The 18,599-nt window shown below is 38.1% G+C and overlaps 2 protein-coding genes across 3 annotated transcripts; both read right to left on the bottom strand.

Moving 5' to 3' along the window:
• Window positions 1-1,856: 1,856 nt before the first annotated feature.
• On the bottom strand, window positions 1,857-7,190 carry Toll-4 (the record flags this gene model as incomplete). Its single annotated transcript, NM_078795.2, has 4 exons — window positions 1,857-4,320; window positions 4,374-5,055; window positions 5,770-5,877; window positions 7,067-7,190. The coding sequence occupies 4 exons, from the start codon at window positions 7,188-7,190 to the stop codon at window positions 1,857-1,859; spliced, it is 3,378 nt and encodes a 1,125-aa protein (NP_523519.2).
• A 6,118-nt stretch (window positions 7,191-13,308) lies between these two features.
• On the bottom strand, window positions 13,309-14,176 carry CG12439 (uncharacterized protein). 2 transcript variants are annotated; one of them, NM_135430.2, is made up of 2 exons: window positions 14,145-14,176; window positions 13,309-14,075 (listed from the first exon to the last, which is right to left on the bottom strand). In NM_135430.2, the coding sequence occupies exon 2, from the start codon at window positions 14,053-14,055 to the stop codon at window positions 13,360-13,362; it is 696 nt and encodes a 231-aa protein (NP_609274.2). In that variant the 5' UTR covers window positions 14,056-14,075; window positions 14,145-14,176; the 3' UTR covers window positions 13,309-13,359. The 2 variants fall into 2 exon arrangements, with proteins under 2 accessions (NP_609274.2, NP_001285774.1); NM_001298845.1 differs by having other exon boundaries at window positions 13,309-14,176.
• Window positions 14,177-18,599: the final 4,423 nt, after the last annotated feature.

Here is an 18,599-nt window from a genome sequence, read left to right as displayed (position 1 = left end):
TGCTGGCCAAATGCGAAAAGTTGGCCTAAACGAGAGCCAAAAAATTCAGCACTGCGAAGGAGCACGAAAACTTTTGGCCGCCAACTTTCGAAATAAAGTAAACAATAAAATGTGCCAATTGTATTAATGTGCCAAGAGAATATAATTAGAAAAGCGTATAACTGCCCTCTCTATTATGCCATAAAATGCTAAGGTTATGCTAAAAATATTCTATTTGGGATTCAAAAAAAGGGGAGAAAACCGCCTCAATTAGTTGGTATGTTAATTGCACGTGGATTGTTCATTCAAACGGTAATCATTGTACATATAACCATTTTGTGTATAACATTTTTGCAGGTTGCGTCACTGATTGAATAATAATACATCACTGCGAGGTGGGCAAAAATGTGCAAGATACTATAAAAAGTAATATGCATTTTAAAATCCACTCCTGCAGGGGAGGCATGTAGATTGATACGGGCAATGCCAGTGGTGGAGCACACGTGTCATGGTTTAGTCTGCACGCGATTCCCCCAGCCGCAATTGTCGTCCATCCGCTGCGTCTGCCGCCTGTCGCCAAAAAAGTGGCTAAAAACGTGATGTGCATTTCAAATCGGAGTTCCCATCATCGCCTCGCTGCATCCCTGCCCTTACCAAATCCCAGCCCCAACCCAACCAACCCTCTCGCACCTTTTCCTGTACTTGCACCTGCTCAACTCATCCGATGAATCGCTTGCACTTTTGTTTATGTCCTTCGCAAAGGCGCGAGAGATTGAAAAAAAAAAACGAAGGGTAGCTCCAAGTGAATCCTTAGGGGTGTTAAGGGAGCTTCCTCTACCAGATGTTCTAGTTAAGTGGCACCTTGTCTCGGGTAAGAATTTCACACATCATTAGCTCTCGGAAATTCTCGTTAATGCGCAACTTGCAGTGATTGGGGATTTTAGACTTACATGTAAGACATAAGCATGTAATCAATTCGTATAAGAATTATCTTTACCTGTCTAATATAAAATCTATACATTTTTTATGATTTTATGAAAATGTGTTTAAAAATGTAAATCATTAACAGAAGAAAAATTAAATTGATTAATGCCTAGTTTAAAATAGCAACGCAAATTTACATTCACAATTTTACACCATTTTTAAGCTCTACACTTGCTTATGAGTTTAAATATTTGCTAAATCTATATAAGCTTCTAAGAAAGCTTTTTCAAAAGTATATTTGCAAGTAATGTGTAAAATGTATAAATACACGCAGGTTTATCTTTGAAGTCTTTAAAAATAAAATTACTATACAGAATTAAATGTTTTAAAGTTTTCAACCCCTTTTAAAACTATGTTTTATTTCCTTTCTTTTTTGTATATAAAAACTACACTATTCAGAAAAATTAAATAAAATATAAAATTGTGATTTCGGGCCAAACTTGAAGACCTAATATAAGACCTGTGTTTTTTTTTTTTATTTTTTATTTTTTATTTTTTGAAAACTCTTCCTGAGGTGAAATTCTATTGGTTCAGGGCTGAATACAGAGCTTCGGAACATTTTTACTAGTTCACTGAATTATTTAGGGATACCATATATTTTGAGTTCTGCACAACTGAGCTTGTAAAAGCTAGTAGAAGCCGCCAAAATTGAATTTTTACTTCTTTCAATTTTCTAAACTCAGTATTTTAGGCTTTGTTATACAAAATTCAATACTTTTTTTAACTTTTATATTTTGCAAGAGTATATTTATTGCAATTATTTATTTATATACAAAGTATGGATACTATACTAGATATGTCAGATTTGATCGATAATATTTTATATATATATATTATATTTTATATTTATATATTTTATATATTTTTAATAATATATGTTGAATATTTTGTTCCTATACCTTTGTTTCTGCATCTGAGCGACTTCTCTTCAAATGGCTGGCATGCGGCATCGAATACATTAGCTTGTTCCAGAAGTTTGGATTATTTCTATCCAGGTAGGTATTAAGCACCATGTACGCCCTCAACTCGCTATCTAGATCATCGAAATGTTCAACATCAGGATAAAGGACAACGATCAATCGCTTGCACCGATCCCTCGATGTTGCATGCAGCGCCAGTCTGAACTCGAGGCGACCCCAGGTGGACTTCAGGAAGTTCTTCGTCATCAGGATGATAATGCGCCTTGAGCCCTTGACAGATTGGTTAATGCAATCGGGAATGGACTCCCCCACCAGCCAATCTCGCAGGTAGAAGCATAGCCTAAACTTGTGCCTGCCGTTCTCCAGTCGATCCACGAACTCTTCGATAAGATCCTCGTCCTTGTGGGTGAATGATAGGAATGCATCGTATTTCTTATCCTCGTCGAGTTCCCGTCGGGCGGCCAAGCTGAGGCATATTTCGTGTTCGTAGAACCAGATCATTATGGGTTGCCTGAAGCAGATAAAGACGTTAATTGACAAGGCGATGATCAGCAAAGAGACGGCGAGGGAGGTGTAGTAGATGAGGACCGAGGGGCATATATCAGTCTCTTCGACTTCGATCAACGATCTTCCTGTATCAATACATTGAATAGCTGAAGCGTTTGCGATATTTTTCGCTTGCTCCTTTACGAATACCAGGAAGTCCTTATCTTCACATCTGCAAGTCCACGGATTTCCGAAGAGGGAAAGTTGCAGCTGGGAAGAATTCATTCTTTTCTGAAGAAATCCACGTACTCGATCGTCGAGAGCAGAGAAATTATTGTTACTGATGTCCAGATATTCAAGTTTGTCTGGTAGTTGATCAATATCGGAAAGTCTATTGTGGGCCAAATAAAATCGTGTCACACTTGAGTATCCTGGTAGCAAGCTGGATGGCCATTTCTTGAGACTATTCCTTTCAAACACGAGCGTTGTTTGCCCATATGTTGGTGTAGGTAATTGTGGTATTTCGCTTAGCTCCTTTCCACTGCAGTCGACCACATATGCGAGCGAGTCGGAATTTGAGGTGTCGACGCAGCAAATGCAGTCTTCAGGACACTTATCATCAGTTATTTCAACGCGGCGCAGGACTGTTTCGTATTCCATCGGCTCGTGCCTTCTGAGAAAAGATAGGAAGGCCTTTGCCTTGCAATTACATTCCCATGGGTTCCCAGAAAGTTCTATCTTAGTAATGTTTTCTCGATATTCAAGGAAGGCTATCACACCATCATCCAGATACTTTAATAGATTATTGCGTACGTCGAGGTACGTTATATTTTCTGGGAGCAGGTGAAGCGGAAGTTCTCTTAACAGGTTTTGGGACATATGCAATTTATGTATCGATGCATGACCAGCAACGACTAAAGATTCGGTATTAGTTAGTTTTCTTATTTCATTTCTATCAAGATATAAGGTCGTCTTGTACGGAATCGAGTTCGGCAGCCTTGGATAAATGTCAAGAGACAAATTCCGGCAATTTATGAGGAATTCACCTGTATGCCATTCGAAACAACAAGAGCACCTGTAAGGGCAGGGCGAGTTGAGATGGTGGAGAATAATTTCATCGAACTCCCCAGAAAACAACCAAATGGCGTGATTTAAAGCTTCCATTAACTTTAAATTAAAGTATTTATCCGAAGGGCCAAAGGCGTCTATTATTTCATCTTCATTTGCTTCTAGGTATAATTGATCTATATTCTGAACAAAAAAATTTTCCACAAATGAGCCTTTTGAACTTAATTCAATATATTCCATTATTGTCTGAAATTTGGATGTTTTTATCCGTAACAATTTTGCTTTATACCAAAAGAATTCTTGTAGGTGGTATTCATCGCAATAGATACTCCATTTGTTGCCATACTGGTTGAAAACATTAACACTGTATAGATATTCAACAACCTGTGGGCTTAGAGTAGTAATCTTATTATGTCTGATGTCAAGATAGTGAAGACTTTCAGGCAGTTGGCTTACGCTTAGACTAGTTAGTTGGTTGTATGACACGTCCAAGCTTTTTAAGTTATGATAGCCCTCCAAAGAATTATCGGGGAGTTCAGCCAACAGGTTGCTCTGAAAGACCAGAGCTGAACTTCCTTTTTTCGGTACCGGTAGCGATGGAATAGTCGTTAGATTTTTCTGCCAACAATCAATTTCTAACTGTGACTTGTCTCGATTATATGAGCAATTGCATTTTAAGGGGCATGCAACTTCATTAATTCCTAATGTAAATTTACAGTGACTTTTATATGGTTCACATATGAAAGCAGTAAAATTTTTAAATCCTTTGTATTGGCTCACTTCTATAATTTCAAGATTCGTGAATTTTTCGAAGCTCTTTAAATCTACCATATTATCAACCTTCATAATGCAATATGTTAATGATGACTGAAGCGTAGAAGATCTGAAATGCAGGCAGAAATTAACGTAAGATAACCGAGACTCTATTTTACTAACCTCAAAAACGAAAGATCTTTTAGAAAGACATTATCGAAAATAAGGGTATTCAAACTTGTTAAATTTTCAAAGGTGTTATTCGTTAAACCTTTTATTTTTAAACCATTAAATATTAATGCACTCATTTTATTTTTGCCATGAAAAATATTTTTCTCCATTGTTAGTGTTGTTTTTTCAAAAGTATTATGATAATAAATTTTGATTTTCTCGGTGTTGTTCATGGTCTTCCGAATGTAATTGTTTGTAATCACAGAATTGACTGTACTGTCATATAAATATTTAAAAGTTACCATTTTCGGTCCATTTGCGTGATGTACATCCATCTCAGTTATCAGCACGGATGGAAGGTAAATATCGTAACCACTAATTTCTCGAATGCCAAGTAGGCTTAGGTATTGTACCGCAGGGCTTATTCTCATATCGACTTCACTTCGAATTCCAAGCACAGAAATTATAACAAGTTCGTAATCAGTTTCATTACATATTTTGAAAATATTCCAGCCGTGAAACACTGGACTTGTCCAATTGATTTCTAGCTTAAGAAAAACTAATTTCATTTGATAATCTTCAGTGGTTACTTCATTATTAGCTATTGAGCATGTTCCGTTTTCGCCAAGTTCATCCAAATATATTTCACAGTAGTCCTCTCTAATATTGCCCAATCCGTTGGAACAGTTAATGTCTGTAGGGTGTTGAATAAAAAAAAGAAAAAACAGAAATATTATTTTACTCGACATGGTACGATGTAGTCTGGGTCAATCTTTAAACTGAACTGAATTGACTGGAAACATGATTTGCTCTTAACAAGCAAAAGAAAAAATTCATAAATCCGCTGTGACCAATAACAAATTAGTCTTGTAATTATATGATTCCCTAGAGTGAAATAATAATGAATGAAAACAGTTCCACACTTATGTAAGTTTATTTGATTTTTTTATATTATTTTTATTTTTTTATGTGAGAATTTCTGTTCATATGCCAAAAAAATTTTACTTGCTTGCTTGCGATCTCACAAGCGTACCGACTTAGTCGGTATCTGATAGTCGAGTTACTCGAATAAAATTGTAGGAGTAAAAAGGGTTTTGGTTGGCAGTATACTCCTTATTAAATATTTTTCCTTTTAAATTTACTCCTTCCATATCTAAATCGAGCCTTGTTTTTTTTCGCAATTTGGCTCACATCCTCAGCAGTGCCTCACCGCCTTTTCGTTCCTTCAGCCGTAGTCCGTCCACCTCTGGAACCGCCTGGCTTGTTCCTGGACTGTCAGACCTTCGTTGGTCACATGCCGTGGCAATTGATGTCAAATTTATAACGACAAATACTCGAAAAGTTTGCCACGTAGCCCAAACACACACTCATGCATTTATAGTGGCCCAGACATGCCCACTTTTCACACCTCCCATCCGCATCTCGCCAGGCACAACCCGAACTCGAGCCCGGACCCGGACCCGGCTGTTCAGATTTCGAGCATCATTATTGCTTTTTGATTTTTGGTGTGAATTTGCTGAGCAACAGAGGTCCGGCGATAGTTGTGTGGTGTGTGATTGTGTGTGTTTTTGTTGCCTCCCAGATGAATTATGGCCGGCAGATCCGGGGAAGGCACGAATAGCTCTTCTCTTGGTTGGAAATTTGCCCAGGACACAGGCTGCAGCTGGAGATCCCTTTCGGTGGAGAGAACATATTAATGCAATTTTATTTAAATTACGCTACATTTATGCCCCTTGCTCGCTTTGATATATTTGTTTTTTATTCGCTGCCGTCTCTTTACTGCGCTATCCGTTGCCCTCTCTTTCTGTTTTTGTGGCAAGGGGAAAACGGCAATCGGAACTGGGACCCTTATTGTCCTTTTGTGCTTTTCATATTGCCTTGTCTGCAAAGTTTTCTGCCTCCGCTCGTCGGCACAAATATTTATGGTCATCAAACAATTTATGTCAGCTGATAATTTTAAATGTTAATTAGGCTTGTTGGCTTGACACAGAGACCGTGCCAATTATTAAAGATTTAATAAATGACAAATAAATTTCTGTTTCACAGGAAGGATGAATTAAATACAAATTGATATATTAATGTTAATAATTAAATTGTAGTAATGCGTAATCAATTGTCAACGGGTGTTGTTATGAATAGCAAGTTGTCTGGTTGTATGCATGTAGCGAATTCGGCTTTAATTCTTAAATAGATGTTCAAGTTCATATTTGCTACAGTTAACTGAAATTCCGTAATTTGAAGGCCTCTTAATAAACCAACCAGTAATTATTTGTTGGTGTTGTTCAAATGAGTTCCATAAGTCTCAAACAATTTTCTTGCTATTGCATTTGCGAAATCATTACGTGAACTCAGTGATGCGGGAAAGGACCTTAGGTAAATTGGAATTGCTTAATTTCATTCACATACACATTGAAAATCACTCGGAATTGTTTGCGGACAGCCTGTGGGATGAGCTGAGGCCCCAAGGAGCCGCAGGAGCGGGAACTTTGCAATTATGGCTAAGGAATAGAAATTCCCGCCGAGCCGTCAAAACCGGAAATGGCAAAGTGGCAAAGCGCAAAGCGGAAATGGCAGGCACAACACAACGCAACGCAACAGAAAAATGCAAATTTCCACGAAAAGGAAATTATAAAAATATTTGTTGGCGTCGCACCTGGGAGGAGCAGGTCACCCCCATTGAAAAATAGCAAAAGAATTTTTTGCACGTGGATCGTCCTTGTTATTGCACCACCCCAATTGTTGTTGTTGTTGTTGCTGGCCGTCTGAAGTCCACTTGAAGCGACGTTCCCGCACTTCGGGACGAAGGTCCCACAACTTCGAGTGCTCCATCGTCTGGCGGAAAGTTTTCTTTTTCTTTTTATTTTATTCCAATTTTTTTTGTTGCTTGCCACTATATAACAAATAACAAGTAGCCCTACCGTATATATCGCAGCCCAGATATAAATGGGTATGCGAACGAGTAAATTTATGCACTGGCAAGTGAAAGGTGGAGTTCATATTTTAGCCAGCCAGCGAGCGATTTCAACTTTAATTATTTTTACAGGTGCAATTTATTTACATGAATTTCAATCTCCGCACCGGAGTATAAATTACCATAAACATATCCTATATGGATATATGTGGCTATACGTATTGGGCTCTCCCATTTTTTTTTTTTATTCTACCTTATCCACTTGCCAGTGCTTTTTCCATGATGAATATTTAATGCATGGGGGGCGGGGGGAGAAAACCACTCGAAATGTCAGAAACAGCGAGACAGCAAAACGAGCAGTACAAACAAAGCCTGTTCCAGACTTACTTTTCCGAGGCCTTTTTCCGAAATCATAAATGCACAAGCACAAACACACGGTTGAGTGTGCGAGCGAGTGTGCCGATGCACAGGTGAAAAGCCAGGCAAAGTCAAATTAATTCCACTTAATTTGTTTTAACCACAAAAGCCAAAGTATCGAATGCCAAATGGATGTTACTATTGCCACTCCATTTTAACACAATTAACTTTCAAGAACTTTACAGATTTGTTAGATTATAAATACTCATTTAACAACATTAAAGAAAAACAAGTATACTGTAAATATATAGTAACTGCAACAATGGTTGTTCTTATAATAATTGCATTCGGTTCTAATGCATTTCCCTTTTTTTGGGTATAACATAATATTTTATGTTTGCAGTAACAGTTATGTTATTTAAAGAAAAATGTTAAATTACATTACTGTTATTTACATTACAGACTTATTCTTAAAGAGAATTTTTCAATGTTAAGCTTTCTGAATTTCCCAATATTGCTTTTCACAAAATATCCTTAACAGAACCGTTTGCTTACATTTCCTTAAACAGCGGTATATTTTCCCCTGCAGGAATCTGCTTTGCAATCCAGCTTTCAAGCTTTGCCAAAAAGCTTTAGTTGCCTAACAGTGGCTTTTCTAAACAGCAACCCCTATGTTACCGAACCACTTTGCATTTTAACAACTTTATATCTTGACTCTCATTGGCTGAGCCGCATTATAAAAGTCAGGGCAGTGCCCAATTGAAGCTTAGTTAGGTTTTTGAGCGGGACTCAGCGGCAGGTGCCCAAGGATGTGAGGACACTAAAATCTTCCCTACGCTCCGATGCAAGGACTACTTCTTATTTATTATTTTGAACACAAAATATTCAAAATAAATATAAATAAATTTTTTGTCGTGTTTTACTGGCCAGATAGCTTAGTTAAAATAAAAACATTATTACAAATGTTGGGATTAGTTGTAAGGAAAACTCTATTTATAGTATTACTACAACAACAAAATATTTTAAATAAATATATATTCACTTTGTTGTGGTGTTTTACTGCCTAGATAGCTTAGCAAGTTATAGGAAGTACTGAATACTTATTATTCGGTATTCGTGTTACTCATCAGATAGTTATATTGAAATTAAAACATTTTTAAAATCGTGGACGGCACTTCAGTTTATCTAAAGTTTAAATTTGCTTTAAATAGTTTGTGCTATGTTTAGTCATGGGCACCAATATAAAGATAAATATTCTTTTCACTTAAATTTGATTTATTTTGAATCTATAAAAACACTAGTTTAGTAATCTTAGTGTACGATTATATTGACATTTGCTAGATTTATTTATTGTAAACCAAACATGTAAATACAAAAGTTTTTACCATGTCATAGTGTAACTTATCTACACGTGGCTAAATAATTATAAGACATACACCTATCAACAAAATAAATTCTACTTATTCACTATCAATGTGTCTTTTAATTGAGATAAGGTTTAATATACGATATGAAAAGGGAAATCAATAGAGCCTTCACGGTTTCTAATAGGTTTGGTAGTGAAAGAAAACCTACGGAACTTGACTATCTCACCATTAAAACCATAAACAAAACTTTATTTTGTTAAATAAAAATGGATCTTAAAATAAAAATAAAAATTGTTTTAATTAATCAGTATGAATTCATTTACGAGTTTCATATAGCTTTAATTTGTCTTTGCTTTTATTTATGTATACGTGGAGGTCTCTACTATATTAATGCAATAACTTCTTACAATACATAATATCTGTAGATAGGAAACAAAGTTACAGTTTTCAAGCCTTCTTATCTTGAAATCTCAATAGGCGTTCCTAATAGTTTTAACCCATTTTTGATACCACTTCTATCCTTTCGGAAAAATATCTTCAGTTCTCGTTGCGCGCATAGCATCCAACTGCGATTATTCACCCTTTTATTACACATAAGTAATGTCCTTGGGGAAGTCACCCTCGACCGCTTGGAGCCTCAGTGAAAAACTCCAATTACGACCTAATTAACAGCGCCTAATTACATCCTGCCACGCCCACTCTACGCCCAACGATACTCCCCCCCACCAACCACAAACGCATTTCTCTGGTGCAGTTCACCAGAGTCATGGGAAAATTAAGTGTAACGCGGATATTTTGCTCCTCTTTTATGTTCGCCAATTTGGCAAAGTCAAGGAGGTAGGAAGCGGAACTACTCGAGGCTGGAAACAATTTATTGGAAATGCAATTGAAAATGCAGCAAGCGTGTCGAGGTCGATTCAGAAAAATGCCAGCCATCGAAACGTTTTGAACTTGCGGCAATAAATTCTTCGGTTTTTGGCAAGCTATAAAATATCCAAAAGAAATAAAAATCCTAATGAAGAGCCAGGGCTGAAGTCAGAGCCTACAAATTGTATTAAAAGTTATACGCTTCTATTTTTGGGCCGACTCTCGTTTTGTGGCTTCATATTCATTGGTAAATCACTCACGTATCGAGGTAGAAAGACTCAAACGGTTTGGGTTCAACAATAGTTGAGCCAAAGAACCGGAAAAGTCGACTACTTTTGATCTTTAACTTCATCTGATACGCCCAAAGTCCATGGAGAACATTAAACTATCCCACAACTAAACGGACTAATTCCAGTTTTCAACTTATTTACTCTTTTCCATGTCCATCTCGGGCGGGCAAACAAGTTGTCAGACCATCGGACTATCCATGACTGACTGGCTAACAAGTCGTTTAACGCCCACTCAGCTCCTGTTCTTGGTCCTCGGTCCTTGCCAGCCCCTAAACATATGCCACAAATAATTTGTTATTCAATACGAAACACGAAAAAGTACACAAAGCGGCAAACGAGCTTCAACAATTCAACACACACTGGACATTTAGTAAATTGGCTAACAACTTTTTGTTCGGCTTCGCTGTTGTTGTTGTTACGTGATTGCCCACCGCATGTGTGTGTGAGTGTGTATCTGTGTGGGGACGAAATAGCATGTTGTTCTGTGTTGTTTGCCATATGCTTGACCACAGTCACAAAAACCCAACCAGACGAAAGGGGGAACAACATCAAGTCCGCCAAAAACGAAAAAGATTTCCTGGGACAGATGACACCAAGGACTTTCAGACAGGACGACGGTCCGAATTGAATCGCCGGATTAGGGTGTCCAAAAGGGTTTGTCGCGGCCAATTAATCGTTACGACTTTTAAGTCCATTTGAGATTTCACACTCCAAGCTGTAAATACTTTTATAGATCCATTTTAGTTGCAAAGATTTTAGTTGCATATACATACAACAAACAAATTGGATGGTCGGAACTGTAATCTACTGATACTAAAACAGCAGCAAACAGTAAACAATATGCTTAATGATTGCTTGTTATACAAATTATACTGAATAAGTACAACAAAAACAGGAACATGGAAAAGGAATACATTTAATTAACAAACTTGCGTATATATATATATATATATATGATATTTTGTAGATCTTAAATTCAACTTAAAATATTACCCAGAAAATAGTTCCACCATTTTACAAGCAGTTTTCGGTTAGTACTTTTGGTTATTTTATGTCTGCGCCCCACACCTCCTCCACCTAGAATGTTTTCCCAAGTTTTTCCCTACTGGTCGCACTTCCTTTGTTGTTTACGCTATGGCCACTTGAGCTGCTTTTATTTTATTGAAGATTTGTATCAAAATGTCAACAGGAGCGCAAGTCAACAACAACTAAAGGAACAGGAGCAACAACATCGACAACGAGAACTGGGGAAAAATGCAGAAGTTGCTCTTTTGATGTGGGTTGTGTGTCTCAAGTTTCATTCTCACTCCATCTTCTATGGGGATGTTTTTGTTTTTTTTTTTTAGCATTTTAGCAAATAAAATGTTTGCTTAAAAAATTGCAGACATGCATTGCCAGTTTTCTTGTCTCATGTTCCTCGTTGGGTTATTTCACATATATGTACGTACGTATATATATTTTTTTCCAGCTTAAGTTGAAAATGTTGAAATGCTCATTTCTATCAAGTTTGCCATTCTTCGTTATCTGAGAATTTTTGGGTAGTCAGGAATTTACTGCAGTCACGACTTCAGCCTGACACAAGCACATTTAAAAATGTGCTAACATATGTACGCAGTCTGCCAGAAGCTCACATACTTTTTCTTATCCATCCGTTTCGTTGACAGAACCCCCGAAAACCCGCAAAGACCCCCAAAAATCCATCTTATCACCCATTCTGTAGCAGTGGGAAACTAACGACACTTGGCATTTAAGTTGATATAATGCCCACGGGGGCGGTGTTTCGTTATCACAGAGTGTGTGAAGATAATCTGCTAAGCTATGTACAACTCTGATTTCAGCCCGTAGAGTTAGTTAGGGGTAAAGCATGGGTGATTATTATATTCCAAATGAACAGTCAATTGGCCTTGGAAGTTGTTCCGTTAGATTTGCAAAAAAAAACCTCAGCTTTTATAGGCCATTATTGTTATTTTTTATTTAAAACATTTGCAGCATAACTAAGGAAGCGAATTGAACAAAATTTAGGGACACTCCACCAACTTCCCTAGCAAATCAAAAGCAATGTAAAAGATTCCACGAGACAAAGAACACACAACCCGCACTTCATGACTTTTTGCTGATCCGATTCCCAGACGTGTAAGATGTGAAATATTTAATATACTTTCCCCTTGTTTTTCTTTTCCAAGCCCATTGGACTTCAGTCGCAGCAACATCGAGTCAACACAGAAACAAATTCAATTACTCAACACTGGGGCAACATGGGGGTGCTTGGATGTGGGCCGCGTGAGTGTGAGTGACATTAATGCGATTCCAGCAACTGTCAATCATATTAGTATTTCCAAAGCAATTGCCAAAAATAATGTTCGACTCTTGTTTTGCTAGCACTTTATTTTTATACGCCCGCCCTTTGATGAGCAGCCCAATACAGAATTTGCAATTTAATCGACTGCATCTAAAAGCCTACAAATAAATTGGTGTAAATATTTGTGTTAGGTGTGAAGCTCTGGAAATAAAATTTCTCTTCTAACTGAAGAGTCCGTACAAAAAATTTTTTTTTAATTATAAAAAGTGGGTTTTGAAAATATGACCGAATATTTAATAGTTTTGTTAAATTTTAAAGCAAACATTTTGTTATAACAATTTTATTTAATATATTCAAAGTATTTAAACACACTAAAAACTCGTAATAATCTAAAAAAGGTGAGTCATTTAAGAAAGATCATGTCTCTTTTTTGTAAGCGAAACGAATCTTAAACTGCCAATTACCTAACGAATAAATAACACCCCTGACACACTCATTAACACCCTTCTCCCGCCCCAGGATCCAATCGCCCCGATTCCGCAGTGGAGAACGAAATACAAACAGAATCGCTTTCAACATATTTCGAAACGAAATCGAATGTCGAACGTTTGTCGGACAGATTAAAAATACAATTTACGGCAAATCAATTGCGGCTAACATGGCAACAACGATGATGGCGAGGAGAGGAATAAAGGCGAAAATTAAAATGGCCACCGCAAGGAAAACAGTTGGAGCAAAAAATGAAAAGCAAACAATGAGAGGACCGAATTCCGGAAAATCGAAAAATGAAAGGTATACCGCCCCATGCCGATTCCCCACACAAAAAAATCGGAAAAAAAAGGATAGCAACAATAAGGACGGCGGTAGCAACAGCTGTTGGCATAAATTTGTATAAATAATAAACAATTTACGGGGACAACTCGTGGACGATTTCCGGTTCTGTCGTCGATTTTCCGGCGTCCATTTGATTCCCGGAATCCTGGACAGCAGGTTCACCAGGTTGTACGTCCTGTCCCTTCTTGTAGCGCAATTGAGCCTCGAAGGCGTGGACTGATAGAATACGTTCCTCCCGAGTCAATTGGAAAAAGTATATGGCGCCCCTCACAAAGGTTCGCACATCATGAATGAATTTGAACACTGGTCCGGCGTCCTGAGGAATAAGCAAGCCGGCACTGTTCTGTCCCACCAAATTCTTCATCTTCCGCTGTGTCAACACCTCGAGCACAATGCACAGTGATCCAACGGCACCTAAGATGCTGCAGAAAGTCATTAATCCGTAATTGCAACCAGGTTTTCCACGGCACACAGAAAATATAAATCGATAGGTCATCCTCTCGAGGCCACACCATCCCACCAGCAGGATTATTTCGGTGAAGAAGATCGTGAATAAAAGATCTCCGCAGGCAAAAATCCGTGGGGAAAACGGTTTCAATTTCCTTGGAATCATATCTGAATCCCAAAAGAGCAGAAGAATAGCTAGTAGGAAGATATACTTTCCAACGGGTGGAGCTGCCGAGCATCGATCCTTTGGCTGGGCCACGAAAAAGGAAATGCCCAGGATGTTCAGCACACCAGTAGCTATAATAGTTTTTGCGCTGACCATCTTCGGTTTATCTTTGTTTTCTTAAGAAAAAAATAATTCAGATTATTAAATTTTCCCAATCGACCTTTGTATATTTTTACACAGCCTACTTTAACCTATAAATACATTGGGTGCATTCTACTGAACAGTCTGAAAGAAAAATTAAAGCCTTTTCAACACCACCTGATGGCTTTTCCGTTCCATCTGATTTTCAAGACTAGGAGAAACACACTTTTACAGTTTCTGCAGATCCTGGCAGATTCCACCTACCTCGTCTTGGCCTTAACATTTATTGCATACTTTTAAGGGCCATGGCTTATATAACACATTCTGAAGTGGCGTAGGTGAAACAATGCTCTATCATAGTTGGGCAACATGAACTTATTAAGGAGACTCTGCAGAAATTTTTATTTATTTTAATAAAAAAAAAGGGAAACGAGCTGAGTATTAAATTTATATTTTTATGTTTTTTTATATTTATTTATTTATTTAGAATATTTTGTATAAATAATGCTTAGTTTTTGGGATTCTGAAAATAAAGAGCAATAAAAAACCAGTGTGTAGGTAAGTACAAAAATTAAGTTTCTCTCCTGCTTGTATTTGCTCGTTGGCCTCGTTGGAATTTATATTGGGCACTTTTCTGTCGTCTTTCTGGTTTCAGTTTGTGCGATTTTGATTGGCCTCATAAATTATTTGTAGTCCGAAAAAAAAACAAGTTTTAGTGCACACTTTGTGGCAAGCCCACAAACAGACACTTAATATGCTATCAAACAATTTCATGGGCAGTATCAAGCCTGCCGCCCGGCTTTGAAATTTTGCCATGACAAATATTTTGGAAAAGTCCAACACTTTAAATTATCATAACCTTAGGCCCAGCCAGAGGCTTTTCATGGGAGGGGCCTTGAACAAACATTGACCAAAGTCAATGACAAAACTTTTCGGTGCAGCAATAAAAATCAACATTATTATGCTAATTGGCTTGGCTTCCGCGGAGCAGCGAATGGAGGCCAAGCCCTTTGGCATTCCCCGGTTGGGTCAAGATTTTAATCTCTAAATTAGTTTACAAAATACGTAAGTATTTTTCCGGAGTTTTTTTTTTACCGAGTGCCTTAGGTCAGGTACGAACAATCAGGATGCTAAAACGCCTAAAAGCATGTGGTCCTTATTTGTACTATGGCGGTAAGGCAAAATGTAAATTCTGGGTTCTTTTGTTAACTGCGTAAAGTTTTCACTTGGTAATTTTTCTTACCTTGCCTTCATTCTTTTTCAGCCAAAAAATAATAAGTAAACATTATTTATTTTAAAGGAAGAAGCCAACGCCGTTGCATACCTTCGGGCGTTTCAAAGTGGAAACAATACCGAAACGCAGGAAGTTGGCTTGTCATGGTCGCGGGCAGGACGTCAAAGTAATTAAACAAAAGTAATTAAGATTAGCGGACTTGGAGTAGCTCCGAGTCATCAGCCAGGCTCTCACCTCTCAACCCGCTGCCATTACGCTCATTATCATTATCATAGTGAAGAGGGGCAGGCACGAAAGTGCAAAAGGGTAAGGTTAATGTTGAAGGCAACAATATGAAAAAACCCCTGACAACTTTGACGTCATTATAGCTGGCCATCTTTCGCGGACACTTTATATAAATATATATATATGGTATTAGTGGGGGGACCGCATACCCTTCGACTCCTCAATGTAAAGCTTCAGGGCTATTTGGGGGAATTATTATTGTTATGAAGAGTTTTGTGCGAACAAAGCTAATGATCTTTAAAGATTAGTTTCAAACAATAACAGCACACTCACTCGAAACTGGACTCGGGCAATCAGCATGGGGTCACGACCCCCCAGGAACAATCATCATCAGGCACTAAACTTAATCGACAGCTGACTGGCCATATTTCTCTCGACCCCGGAACCCCCAATCGGCGTGCTTCATTAACTCCCACACACTCGCCCTCCCATATCAATCCAATCCAATCCTTCATTGGCTTAACTCCCGGCTATCATCAACTAAAAAGAAAATCCCTTCGACTCTGATTCTTGGCCGGACCCGCTTGCAAAACTTTCGACCAACAACTTTCGCAGATATTTGGCTGCTTAAATTATATTTGCCACTGCCAAAGGTCGGGTTTTAGCGTTGATAGGCAGCCCAGCCACGCACCGAACGAGATTTATTAGCATTCAAAGAGGCATTTTAGCCTGCCGCTTACCTCTTGTGTATGGGGTAATTTTTCACCAGACCAACTTTTTGTTTTGATTAAATGAAGCTTAACGAGCGACCGCACAAGCCACCAACAAGTACACCGGCAAAAAGTACACTTAATTAGAAATGACATAAGTCATTTTAATGAAAATGAAAACACATGTGTATTACTAATCTGCATTTGTTAGTAAAGCCTTTGCTTTTCATAATAGTATTCATTATACTAACATGCTATTACATAAAAAAGAGTTGAAAGTTTTTTATTTAGACTACTATATATGTTAAGGCTAATTAAAATTATATAACTTAACCAAGCCGTATATATTTTTCTCACTGTAGCAGCTTCTACGTGTTACTCATAGACTGGTCTTAGCCGAGCTCGAGGTGCTGCCAACTAACTAATGAGCTGATTTACAGCCCAACACGTCCAGGACAAAGGCCAAGGACTGCAGTTTGCCAAAAGGTGAATGGCAGGGGAGTGGATCGGGATCGGGAATCGGGCATCGGGACTCGGGACTGGGGAAGCGGGTTTTGAGGTGAAGGGAGGTCGTATGACAAATGCGCTTTTCTGTTATTTATGGTGACCGCAGGACAAGATGTTCTACGTGCGGTCATTAGGCTTATAGGCGTTACCGCCTAGCCATATGAAAGCAATTTGTACTGGTTATCGATGGATTACGGCCAACTGTGCAATTATGGTTAAAATAAAAGTTCCATAAATTTTTTGACATTGTGAAAAACGTTTATAAAGCTAAGGTCAATGTTAAATGCAGTTTTTTTGTATTAATTTAAAAAATTGTTCCAAGTCAAAGAGAAATATAAGCAAACGAATACCTATTCCTATAATATTTTTTATTTTACATCTTATTTGCTTGTGCGCCTCCTCCTTTGCGATTATCCCTCATTAGACTGGGATATATATATATACACCTTTGCCAGCCAATCAGGCGAAGGATAAGAGCAATCCCGACGACCTAAGCCTCAACTGACAAATTGTAATTGTGTGACAAACAAGCGGAAATCGGCTTAAGCTTGCCTTGCCACAAAGGAAATCCGCAGAAGGTGGCGGCGGATGGTTTAGGCCATGACTTCCTTTATTGAGTTATTAGCCGCACAACGTGGCAGCTCGCTTTCAGGCCGTGTGGCAAGTCAATTTGTCAGTGGGTAAAAGTTTCATCAGTCGCGTAAAGTCATGATCGCTAATAAAGTGCAGACAGATTTTGCCGAATTTTTTAAGGTCCATCGTCATGGTATTGACAACCGATGGATATGGTAATTTTCATTAGGAAGCAATGACAGGGCAATTTTTTTTATCCAGTTGGCTTCAATGTTTGCATAATACTGATTTTTAAAGGCCTTACATAAATGAAAAGAAAATGTAATTTAAATTAAACTAAGCTTGACACCTGAATAATACTCAAACATCATACGTTAGGTGTTGAAAATTATTGGGAACAGAGAACATCTTAAAAACGAATCTGTCCTTCCTTTTAAGTGGGTGGAATGCACAAATGTTTTTTCGTATAATAAGCCCTCATCGACTGCCAGAAAAAGTGAAATAAAAAATGTTCAACTTGCTAGGTGCTAAAGGGCACTTATGCGTAACATTGCGTAAGTGCAGCTGTCAGATAAAACGAGGGGATGCATCAAGGGGAGATGCAGCAAAGTGCATGCCAGCTTGAGTGTGAAAATTGCTGGAAAAATGAATGCATGCTTATGGGGAGTTGGTTTTAAATCCATTCCATTTTCGCCTCCGCTGGGAAAATGGAAATGCGACGTCAGCCTGCGGTTTTTTCAACCCTCAAAATTACGTGATGTTATTACGTTTGTTGGCCATAAAAGGGTCTACAAATCTCCGCCCATTAAACTTTCGATTCTCATCTTTAATCTTGTTTTATTACTCGGTCGGATTTTCGTACATGTATTGTTTTGTTTCCTAAACTCAAATATCCCAAATATAAATCTTACCAGACAAGCCGGGGCAAAACTTTGCCGATAGTATTCCCCAAACTATTTTACCTCATTTGGGCAGTCCTTAGCAGAGAGACTAGACTGCAGGGCATACTTAACCAAAGTCGCAGACAAACTGCAAAAGAAATTGTGAATATATCTACACAGGAAAACAGGAACCAAACTTTCCATTTTCAATTTGCTGCAGACTTTGGCTAAGTACCAGAGAAGGAGGTCCAATATTTCCGACCGGTTTTGTATACTTTTTTTCCATTTTGTTTAGCTCTGTCTACTTAAACTCGCATTGAACTGGAAGAATAACATTGAACAGCAAACAATCAGCAGTCAAAAATTTCATTGTTAAGGCGGCAGCGGGAAAAAATAGCAAAACAAGTAGAGGGGAAAAACAGGAAACTT

This window comes from Drosophila melanogaster, chromosome 2L (assembly GCF_000001215.4).
Source record: "Drosophila melanogaster chromosome 2L".
Classification (NCBI taxonomy): Eukaryota; Metazoa; Arthropoda; class Insecta; order Diptera; family Drosophilidae; genus Drosophila; species Drosophila melanogaster.
This window is presented reverse-complemented; position numbering and strand designations above follow the sequence as displayed.

Excerpts from the sequence above, each read along its gene's own strand:
- CG12439 (NM_001298845.1), bottom strand. The coding sequence starts at position 14,055 with ATGGTCAGCGCAAAAACTATTATAGCTACTGGTGTGCTGAACATCCTG.